The following is a 12,000-nucleotide window of genomic DNA, read 5'->3' as shown; positions in this document are numbered from 1 at the left end:
AGCCTCACCTCCTTGATCTTTTAAGTTGAAAATTGAATGACATCAATGCCCCATATATAGAAGTAATCTGGCTATGTTTGGTCAAAATCAGTCCAGCAGTTCTGGAGATATAAGGTGATTTATAGGCCAACACTGAATACACACATGTACATGTGAACATTAATATCTGGAAAATTTCAATCTGGTTTTTTGGTTTTTTCAGTTCCTTAGGTGTCAAAATGTCAAGATCTGGTGAAAACCTCATATGCCCAAATTGGACTGACTGTAAGTAATACTTTCCCTTCTAGAGCTATAGCTCTGCTACAGTGCTAGCTTGGCAGGAAAGTAAAATTTTAACATTCCTTTTATTTTTAAAGGATTTTTTGTAGCATCTTTTTTATAATTGAGTCAGTAAAGTACTAATGAGTTGAAATACTGTTTATGGTTATCCAGTGACCACTCACTCACCATACTTTTTACTGAATTAGTCTGTACTGCTACATTATTTTCACCATCATATATTTTCATCTAATTCTTTTTCTACTTTCTCAATCATTTCATAGTCTCATATATGTGAAATATGGTTTTATGTTTTGTTTAATTTTTTCCACTTACTGGTAATCACTTCTACAGTTTTTTCTAGTTCTGAGTTGTTAGTAATATCCTTATTTTTTCAATCTGAATGTAAAAATTCTTTCTAAGATGACATTGTAATCAAAAGTATCTACTGATGTTATTATGTCATATTAAATGCATTTTCCTATATCTCTTTTCTCTCTTTTTCTGTTTAGCTTTTGGAATCATGTAAGGTATTACTTCAGAGGATGATATGTATGAATGTAAATGAATCTGTTTGAACACATATGTATGAATGTACACTTCATTACTTGTACAGTCTTGGCTTGTACAGTCTCAGGTCGACCATTCCTGAGATGTGTGGTTAATTGAAACCCAACCACCAAAGAACACATCCATGATCTAGTATTTAAATCCGTATAAAAGTGCCATTGCCTTTACTATGATTTGAACCTTAGAACTCTCAACTTCAAAATCAGCTGATTTTGAAAAATTTAACAAAATGATTTTATTACAAAAAATTGAGTAGTATTTAACTTATTTTTCTACATAATCACCAAAACGATTGAGGCATTTGTCGTATCATGACACCAGCTTTCCGATGCCCTCTTCAAAGAAGTTTGCTGTCAGTGAGATAAGGTACATCTTGAAGCCTCCTGAAGTTCTTCATTGGTGGTGAAGTGTTGTTCGCCCAACCATGCCTTCAATTTTTGAAAGAGGTGAAAATCAGTAGGTACTAGATCTGGATTATTTGGTGGATGGTCAAAAACCTCCCACTTGAATTGTTTGAGAAGGTCTTGCATCATGTTAACACAATGCAGTTGTGTATTAAAACCATGCCAGATGAGAGTAAGCCTCTTCATTTGTTTTGGATCACTCTGTAGAGGCGATGTAAATATTCATAATAAACTTCCTTTGTTATTTTTGTCCTCTGCTCCATAAAGTTCACTAATAAGACACCTTTATGGTTCCAAAAAACTGTAACCATTGTTTTCCTGTTGCTTAGTGTCTGTTTGAACTCTTTTGACTTGTTTGGAGAAGAAGTGTGCAGCCAATGCTGAGATTATTCTTTGGTTTCTGGATTGTCAAACAGGATCCAAATCTCATTGCCAGTAATGATAGACTTTAAAAACTCTTCCCCCTCATTATCATAACACATGAGAAACATTAAAACTGACGCCATTCGCTGTGTTTTGTGATCGTCACTCAACATTTTTGGGTCCTAATGTGCACACAATTTCCGATATCCTAGATCTTTAGTCACAATTGTGTACAGAGAAGACCTTGAAATTTCTGGGATTTCTGCAGAAAGTTCACTTATCATAAACCTCTGTTTGTCATGGACAAAATCATCAACATGCTCAACTAGGCGTATGAGTACAGTAGTGACAGATTTACGTCCTTGTCCACCTTCATCGTGGACCCTTTCTTTAAATTTCCTACACCATTCCCATACACTACCATCACTCATAAAGTTTTCACCGTATACTAGATCATTCTGCAATGGATTTCAATAGCGTTACATCCTTCTGCTTGGTGAAAATATATCACACTTTGCAACTCACAGTTGGCAGGAGCATCAATGCATGATGACTTGCAATCACGACATGCAGACCTGGCTCCTGCCTATCTCTTGTTTACTTAGTTGCACAATTAGAGGTTGAAAAAAACACCCTTGTAATACATTTTTCATCAAATTTTGTTTAAAAAGAAAATTCTTATAAAAATATTGATGACAAAATCATTAAAATTTATATATTAAAACTGGTTGTTCAGATTTCCAAGAAGTTTGGATTAAAGGAGTTCAATTCAAACTCATAGGTCTCAGGTTCGAATATCCTGGTCAGGCATGACATTTTTCATATGCTACAAAATTGCATTTCCATATCTCACACACAAGCTTCAAGCTTATGTGGATATCATCAAGCAAAAAAAAAAAAAAAAAATTAAATACATTATATATATTATAAAAGCAACTTACTTATTTTGATTTTTAAGCAATTCTGGAAAATAAAAGAATTCTGGAGTAAGTTCTTTAACATCATTTGGATTATACATCAATAACTTCCATGTTTGTGGTATTGAATAGAACTGTCTATCAGCTACATCAAACCTAAAAAAAAGAATAATTAAGACATTATAAAAAAAAATTAGTAATTTAAAAATATTTGTATTCAGCTAAATAAATAATACTATTTTAGCCATAAAAATGTTACAAAAAAAAACCATAAAAATACACTAACATCAAAAAGTACATATTGTAAATAATAACAGTTATATTTATAATAAATAATGTTAATGTTCAGTTTAAAATGGTTACAAATGGAAATAATTATTTTACCTTCCACTTTGGAGTTCAATGTGAAGTGATGTAAACGGCTCTACTCGGACAAGGTAATGAAGAACACCAGCTGAATTTGAATAATGTGATCCATAATGAAATTTGGCAACAGTACCTGGAATATTATTGTAAAAATATAAAAAGATATTTAAAATTATTTTAAATATTATCATTTGTTTTAAACAACTCCTCTCATGGTAATGTGAAGATAGTTGAAAATGTTTAATAATTTTATTAAAGAAAATGCCCTCGTCAAATTGTATTTAATAGTTTACATGATCGCAATTGTTATTATACTTGTATTATAACATTTTTGCTTGTAAAAGATAAAATGGGTTAATAATGTATCTATTATATATTAATGTTATAGAAATTATTAATTTATATTAAAAATACTGTATGTACTTGTATTATGTTATAAATCCTGACCAACCCAAAATATAATTAAGTTCTGATTTAAATTATTTATTTATTTATCTTAAAAATGTGGTTATTATTTTCCAGAACTGAATATTATGTTTACTAATAAAATATTAGGCATAATTAGAAATACTTTTATATTTATTTTGAAATGATCTATAATGTTCATTAAATTTAATTATGAATTATCTACTTTTTTCAGTAAATATATGCTTTATTGCATTAACATAATACTATAACTGTATTGTTTATGTAACTGTTCATATAAATATAACATAAAATTGCATAAAAACAAATAACCATGTATGTTAAGCTGACAGAACCAATTTGAACATTCATGAATTTAAATTATTAAAAAATTAGCTATTAATTAACCATAAGTAAAAAAAAAAAATTGTAGTTCACTTATATAAGTGGGTTACAAGTCTGCTAACATGGCATATGATATCTTGATACAGTTAAAGAACTAACTTGTGTAAGTATTAGAACCACGTTAGTGGACTCTCAATTTATTAAAAAAGTAAATTTTTAGTATTAAAATTTATTAGATGGTTCAATTATATTTACAAAATGATTTGACATAAAGTTAGTTAGTTAATTTATTAAAATTAAACTATGGTAATTTTTATAATTTCATGATGAATTAATGGTTAATTCTCCAACAGTCTGATAAATGATTTGTCAAAATGGTTTGCTAATTTGATTTACATAAATTAATCCCAAAATAAATTCTTAAAAATAATAAAATGTTAAGTATAAATTTAAAAAAATTCAAAATTACATATGATATCTGTATATTATAGATAACTTGAAATTAACATTTTTATTTATAATTAAAATGCATTAAATTATTGTTAAAGAAAAATGATGATGGTCCAAATAAGGATAGGAAACAATTTAGTCAGATAACTTTAGGTAACATTATCAAATGCATTCTATGTTAGCTGACTGAACGCAGATAAATTATCCACAACTGTCCACAATTGTAGAGGTTCTCAAATTTTCCAGAAATATTACATCCCTTTTTCAATAAAATTTTTCCTTTAAAGGATAATCATTAATAAAATTATATTTTTATGAAGGATTTTTTCATGAATTAAATACAAACCATGTATGTTGCTTTATAAAAATATATTCCAACTTAATGTCATTAACTCTTCTATGTGTATTAAGATGGGCAAATTTAAGAAAAAAAATGATAGAGCTTAATGATGGCTTACGTTCTCCAAGGATGTTATTCTTCACTTAAAAAATAAAAACTCTAATAAAAAATGTATTACTACGCTATTCTTTAATATTATTATTACTTTTATATTACCCTTAAAAGGAAAAAAAGTATGTTATAAAATTTATTAACACTCAATACTATACATGCTGTAGAAAGCTAGGTACTGAGGAATAAAGAAAGTAAGTAGGAAAGGCAAGCAGCAGAAATTAAATTTCTAAGAAGTATATCAGAAAAACAAGAAGGATAGAATAGAATAAAAAATTAAAGGATAAAGGAATGTATGATTCCAGATAAGCTGTTGGACAGAGTTGGGAAAAATGAAGTGAAAGGGTTTAGGTATCAGATGAGAATGCAGGTTATCAACTGAAATAATTTTTTAATCAAAAGAGAATGGCAGCAAACTTAGAAAAAACTCAGTGGTATGAAACTATCACAGAGAAAACTTGAAGATAAGACCATGATGTGAAGAACATCATAAAAGAGAAAAGAGTTACATAAAAATTAGACATTATCACTTACCTGATGGATCCTCAAAAGAATCATACTTTGCTCTGACTTTGGCTTCATTATCAGGATTAACAACTCCAATTGGTTTTGATAAATCTCTGAAAGTTTTTGGATCACTTAGATCAAGCTCTGAAGATGTATAATCAGCTAGTATCCAAGGAAATACAGGGTACTGTGATAAATCATTGTACGTTCGTCCAGCCAGAGTATTCAGCTAAAAAATAAACACATTCATTAAATATAACAAGACATCAAATTCTTAATGAATATCACAATATGTTCTACACTAACACCAAATATTATATTATATTAAAGACTAGTATAATCAAAAATAATTATGAAGTCTGAGACAAAAACAATCTGTAGATAAATACTTTTAAAAATTTGTAAAATAAAAGTTAATTTATCTTTACTGAACCCATCATTATTTTCACTAATTAGTAATGAATCATACGACTAAATATATTTTTCTTTTTTAATAGAAATGAATTAATACGGATAGCAGTTGGCCCTTTTCACTGTACTCCGCATCCTTCTAAATCTAGTCATACCTTAAACAGGACATATGGGAAGCACATATTGTCATCACACAGTATTCAAAGAAGTCAGTTTGGCTTCACCAATGCAACCATCAACTGATATACGAGGTGCGACAATAAAGTAATGAGACTGATGTGAAAAAAGATGTTGCTTACCGTTTTAGTCATGTTTAGTGTTGTCTCCTTCAAAATAGTTCCCCTCTGATTGCACACACTTATTCCAGCGCTTCTGCCACTGATGGTAACATTTCTGGAACTCATTTTCTGTAATATCCTCCAAGACCCCCGTCACAGCTTTTTAGACATCTTGTGTTGTTTGAAAATGGTGTCCCTTGACCGCCATTTTGACTCTTGGAAATAGAAAAAAGTCGCACGGAACGATATCTGGTGAATAAGGTGGCTGTGGTAGTACTGAAATTTGTTTTGAGGTTAAAAATTGCTGTACTGACAGAGCAGTATGGGATGGCGCATTATCGTGATGCAGAATCCAATTATCAGCAATGTTGGCACGGACACGAAGAACTCGTTTACGAAGTCTTTCTAAAATTTCTTTGTAGAAATATCGGTTAACTGTTTGTCCAGGAGGCACCCACTCTTTATGAACAATTCCCTTGGAATCCAAGAAGCACACAAGCATGCATTTCACTTTTGACTTTGACATGCGAGCTTTTTTTGGTCTGGGTGATCCCTTTGAGCACCATTGCGAACTTTGGTGTTTTGTCTCTGGATCCTATTGATAAAACCAACCTTCATCACCAGTGATAACATGGCTCAACAAATCTGGATTGATTTCCATTTGCTCTAACAGATCGGCTGCCACATTTTTCCGTGCTTCTCGCTGTTATTGTGTGAGATTTTTGGGGACCATTTTTGCACAAATCTTTCTCATACCAAGATCTTCAGTTAATATTAGACAAACCGTTTCTCGATTGATGTTGAGTTCTTCTGCAATCATTTTCACCGATAATCTTTGATCAGATCGTACGATTTCACGCACCCTGGTCAAGTTGACATCTGTCCGTGAGGTTGATGGTCGTCCATTGCGGTCTTCATCTTCAACATTCGTTCTGCCTTCACTAAAAATTTTATGCCACTGAAAAACTTGAGCTCTTGACATAACCTCCTCTCCAAAAGCCTTCTGAAGCTTAACATAAGTTGTCGTCACGTTTTCACCCAATTTAACGCAAAAAGAAATGGCATACCGTTGCACAATATTTTGCAGTTTCATTTCTGTGACGAGAGACACAAACATGTGTTCACTTATTATAGCACAACTCACGACTGGGCAGTTGCATCAATGTGCCGCTTGGACTAGAAGTAAGTGTGCCTATGCAAGTTGCAGGGTTGCCACATCTTGTAACGAAAAATCAGTCTCATTACTTTATTGTCGCACCTCAAATTATTGTCGTACAAAGACTATGAGATACTAGAAATGTATTTAGTTAAGAATCAAGGAGAAGATGGCTGGCCATTACAGATCCTCCTCTCAAGTAAATACTACCAATTAATGAGAGATGAGAGCCAACTAAAACTGAACTTTTCAGAATTAATATACATAACAGTGTTCCAAATAATAATCTTTAGTTAGTCAGTTTCATGGTTGGATACTGTATTGTAAAACAATATACGATATAAAAATATTCTAGCGGTTCTATTAACAGTAAATGTAACATTATTGTAATAACATAAAGTAGAATTAATATTCTGGTTCTTAAGGCTGTAATCTTTAAAAAATCCATTTTCAACAAGTATGTCAAAAATCATTTTTTGCTGACAAATAATCATACTTTTTATTTTTGTACTATCCATTTTTATTTTAAAATTAGCAGAAATAAATAAATATATATTTATTATATATACATAAATCTGGAACATCAAGACCATACCACATATCAGATGATCTTGGAACATCAGTCACATTGTCAACTTAAAAAAAATTCTATGACTGTTGACAGACAAACCTTGTTTAATACCCTGCAAGAATCTGAAGTTGATAGAAAGACCACAGCCATCATCCAGGAAACATTATCAGGAACCACATCAAAAGTCAAATTCATGGGGGAAATCTCAAACGCAATCGAAGTTCACACAGATGTTCTACAAGGGGATGGCTTATCACCACTTTTGTCCAGCATTGTCTTGGAGAAGGTGATCAGGCAATGGGAGAAGCAAGTCAAAGGCATCCAAATCAGAAAACAGAAAAAAATAGAATTACCATGAAAATGGTTGATCTTTGTAGATCACCTGGCTATAGTAATGAACAACAAAGATGAAGCCATATTTGCACTGGAGAAACTGCATGAAATATCCTGTAAAACCAGACTCCAAATTTCTTATGAAAAAACACAATATATGGACACCAAATCAACTGGAAAATTCCATCTGCAAACACAGTACGGCAAACTCTCACAAGCACCCCACTTCAAGTACTTGGGAGAAACCATTCAACCCAAGGGACTGAATACAATATCCAACATAGAAAGAATACTTAAACTGCAAAAGGCATACAAGCTTATGTGTAATCATCATATCAAAAGGGCAGTGTCTCGTAATGCAAAACTATGACATTACAACATATTTATCTTGCCAGAGGTCTTGTATGCAGCAGAAACCACAGTAATCAGAGGAATGACCAAAATTCATTAAATTGAGAAGCAAGAATGGAAAACCTCAGGAAAATCCATGGTGCAGTTCTCAGCGATGGAACCTGGATCAAAAGACCCATAAAGGAATTATATGAAAACACATTCTCCATCACCGACAAGTTTAGGAAAAGACGTCTACAATTCTATGTACACTTATGTCCCTTCACCCTTCACAGGAAGGGTGAAGATAGACTCACTAAGAAAATTTTCAACATCGTCAAGGCAAGTAAATTAAAGTCTATTTGGTTGAAAGAAACACAAGACGATCTGGAGCAGCTGCACATCTCAGAAGAAGAGATCAAGGAAAAAAGGAAATTATGGATGAAATTAGAAGTAAGAAAATTGAACAAGAGCAGAAAAGAGGATGATGGATGGTGGAGAGAAAGAAGAAACATAGTGAATGGATAAAGAGGTTTTAGGAAGAAAAGCAAAGAGAAAAAGGAGGTAAAGCCATGATTGCCTCAAGTTCATGCGCTCTCCTAAAGGGGAATAATCAGAAATAATAATAATATATATAACTAGGAAAACTGTAGAAATTAACAAATTTATTCAATATTACTTTAGGGAAAATCAATCACTCTAAGTTGTTACGTATTAAAAAAAAAATTATATATATATAAACAAAAACTTATGTGCACATATATATTCAAATTATTTTTAATGATTTACTGCTTTTTTAATATTTTTTACAGACTTGTAATTACTTTTGTAGATATCACTATTTCAACAGATGAATTTTTATTTCAACAAGATTTGAACAAAAAGCTGGGAAAAGACAGACATTCAAAATAATATTTTCAAAGAAATAGTTTTTTTTTGTTAATGTATAAAAACAAAATATGTGTATAGATGGCTTAATTTAAAACAAGTTTCACTGAATTAGCAACTAATTTTTTAAGTAGGTTCATAACAAGGAAATTATTATTTCATAAGTTAACAATATTCAGGATACCACTACTCAGTTGGTATTTTGTTCTTTTTACTTTCAAATGAATGCAATATCTTTGTATAATTAGTTATATGTATATATAATATTTATTTAATTATTATTAAGGCATTCTGGAAAGTTGGACAGTGAACAAGAAAAGATCCTGAAAGAGGAAAAACAAGAACTGGGTTCTTCATGACAGTATGCTAAGCACATTAGTCATGTGATTAAGATATCTTGTATGGCACAATGAAACATTTCTAGAGCATTTATCATACTCTTTCAATTTGGCATCAGCTGATTTTACTTCTTTTCTTGCTTGAAAGTGATTCTTAAAAGAAGGGAGAGTCAAAGACATTAAAACATCAACACCAAGCAATTAAATATCTGAAAAAGGTTTCAAAAAGTAGATCCCAAGAGTGTTTCCAAAGGTTTTATGAGGATTAGCAAAAATGTTTTGTGTACTGCCTTTAATAGTATGCACATACAGTGTAAGACTTTTTAAATGTGCGTAGTTTTGGTAAAGTATGTGTTTCAAGAATGTTTTGAGGCTACTTCTAATACATAACGGTCAAATACATAACACCTTTTTTATACAGGTTATTAAGAAAAGAATCTGAAAAATAAAAAAAACAGTTGATAACTCACTTGCATCAGATAATCAAAATTTGATATTTCATGGTTAACCCATTTTTGGGTTAATCCAGATGTGCGAAGTAGATCAGTAGGAGAACATGCACGATGATAGAGCAAATTTGGAGGTCTTAAGCTTAGTAAACGACTAACCACTTTATTTCTAGTCTGTAATAAAAGATGTCATATTATAATAAAATAAAAAAAAAAATTAAAATTCATAAAATATGAACATGTTTTTATAACAAAAAAATACTCACCATAAAAGGCAATGCCAAATTTATAACTACTGTAAAAATGTATACAAAACAAATAAGTAATAGATTTTAAATACAGATTAATTTAGGAGAATTTTCATAGAATTCTAATTTCTATAATTGGAGTACTTAAAAAGGTTGAGACCATAACAAATAAGTTCAATGGGATTTAAAAAAAAATGATAATAAAATATAGAAAGGCCTCATTATAATAATTTTTTTTTACTAATGTAGAAATTTACATTTTATTCTTTATGCTTAAGCAATAATTTTGGTAATGTAGTAAAATGTATTCTCTCAAAAACCAATCACTTTTATTTAAGAATTCCTGAACCTTTTAAAACAATAGATATTAATTAATTTTAATTATAGTAAAATGCCAATAAATAATGAAAACTAACTGAAGAGTAGATAGATCAAATTTCCATTAATTTGGATTTTTTAACTTTAAATAAGCAAATGAAAAACATTAAAATTAATTGTGATAAAACAAAAAAAAAGTGTTGTATTTTATTGTTAAATAGAAACACTTGCTAAATATAGAAACACTAAAATCTTAAATTAGAAAATATAATAATTTATTATAAAAATTTTAAATGCTGTACAGAAAGCTATAACATTTTAATAAATTTAAAAAAATACTGACTCAAAAACAAATTTTTTTTGAAAACTGAGAAGTTGTTTGTGTAATAACTATTTTTTATTCCAAATATATAAATAATGTTTCATTTTAAGATCACACACTTTTTTACTTGCTTGTACACAGTAAAGGAAGTATTGTGAATGCGAAAAATTTCGATTCTCAGATTTCAACAGAAATATCCATTTTGACCATCCCTGAATCCATTTTGACTAGTTACGGCGTCTGTATGTACGTATGTATGTATGTATGTATATACGTACATACGTATCTTGCATAACTCAAGAACAATTAGCCATAGGATGTTAAAATTTTGGATTTAGGTTTGTTGTAACATCTAGTTGTGCACCTCCCCTTTTGATTGCAATCAACTGAACCAAAATTGTCCAAAAAAGCCCAAAAACGTTTGGATTTACAACTTTTTCTTAACTGCAGTAATAAGCCCTCATTGAGAGCTTTTCAACAATATATCATAAGTGGTAGTTATTTTCATTCGTTCCAGAGTTATAGCCAAATAAAATTTTAATAAAAAAATATTTGGATCTTACAAGGGAAGGTACATCAATTTTAATCAGACTTCATCTTTTTTTTTTAACTTTTTTTTAAAAATTTAAATGCATTGATTTATTAATTATTTATTAACCAGTGATTGTAAAAAAAAATTACAACAAATAATAATTATTCAATAATAGTAATAAAAAAATGAAAAAAAAAAAAATCATAAGTTACTAGTGAAATAAATTTTATGTACTTTTAAAAATCTGTATATGTATCTAATAGGCATTATTACCTATGTGTGGATGCAATAGATTTGGTATAACATCTGATTATTTAATATTAATTGAATATTATAATTTAAAATTGTATTATTTTGTTTTGTCTTGTCTAATCTCTGTTTGATTTTATTTAATTATTCTTGAATTTCTGTTTAATTTTATCTACATTGAAGTTAACTATAGAGGGGCTGAAAAGTAGATCCTCACAAGAACAACATATACACTGAGGCATACATGCCCAATCTTTAATAAATTACAAAAAATTGTTATCTTCTAGTTCATTACTCTTCTGATATTGTCAGACAATAATGGATTAATAATTAATTGTATAAACATTTGACGTTAATAAAAACTAATATTTCAGCAATTGATAAATAATAATAATAATAATTGACAGCAAATAACTATCCACTTTATTAAAGAATTGGAGGATCGTATATCACTTTCAAATGAAATAAGTTTAAATGAACTGCAGCAAAAAATGTGTATATATGATTTAATAGGAGTACAAGAAGTCATGTAGTGTCCACA

The 12,000-nt window shown here is 29.9% G+C and overlaps 1 protein-coding gene across 1 annotated transcript in view; it reads right to left on the bottom strand.

Annotated features, from left to right (window-relative positions):
* LOC142328345 (neurobeachin-like protein 1) overlaps positions 1–12,000 on the bottom strand; it is a 67,147-nt gene that overhangs the window by 32,194 nt on the left and 22,953 nt on the right. The window contains exons 7-10 of the mRNA XM_075372052.1: positions 9,812–9,964; positions 5,064–5,265; positions 2,897–3,011; positions 2,537–2,668 (exon numbers count right to left, since the gene is read on the bottom strand). Coding sequence (XP_075228167.1) covers positions 2,537–2,668; positions 2,897–3,011; positions 5,064–5,265; positions 9,812–9,964 — 602 coding nt within the window. The remainder of the gene's footprint in view (positions 1–2,536; positions 2,669–2,896; positions 3,012–5,063; positions 5,266–9,811; positions 9,965–12,000) is intronic.

The sequence above is a fragment of the Lycorma delicatula genome, chromosome 7, assembly GCF_047948215.1.
Source record: "Lycorma delicatula isolate Av1 chromosome 7, ASM4794821v1, whole genome shotgun sequence".
Taxonomy (NCBI): domain Eukaryota; kingdom Metazoa; phylum Arthropoda; class Insecta; order Hemiptera; family Fulgoridae; genus Lycorma; species Lycorma delicatula.
The sequence above is the reverse complement of the archived record's forward strand: the minus strand, read 5'-3'. Positions and strand labels throughout refer to the sequence as shown.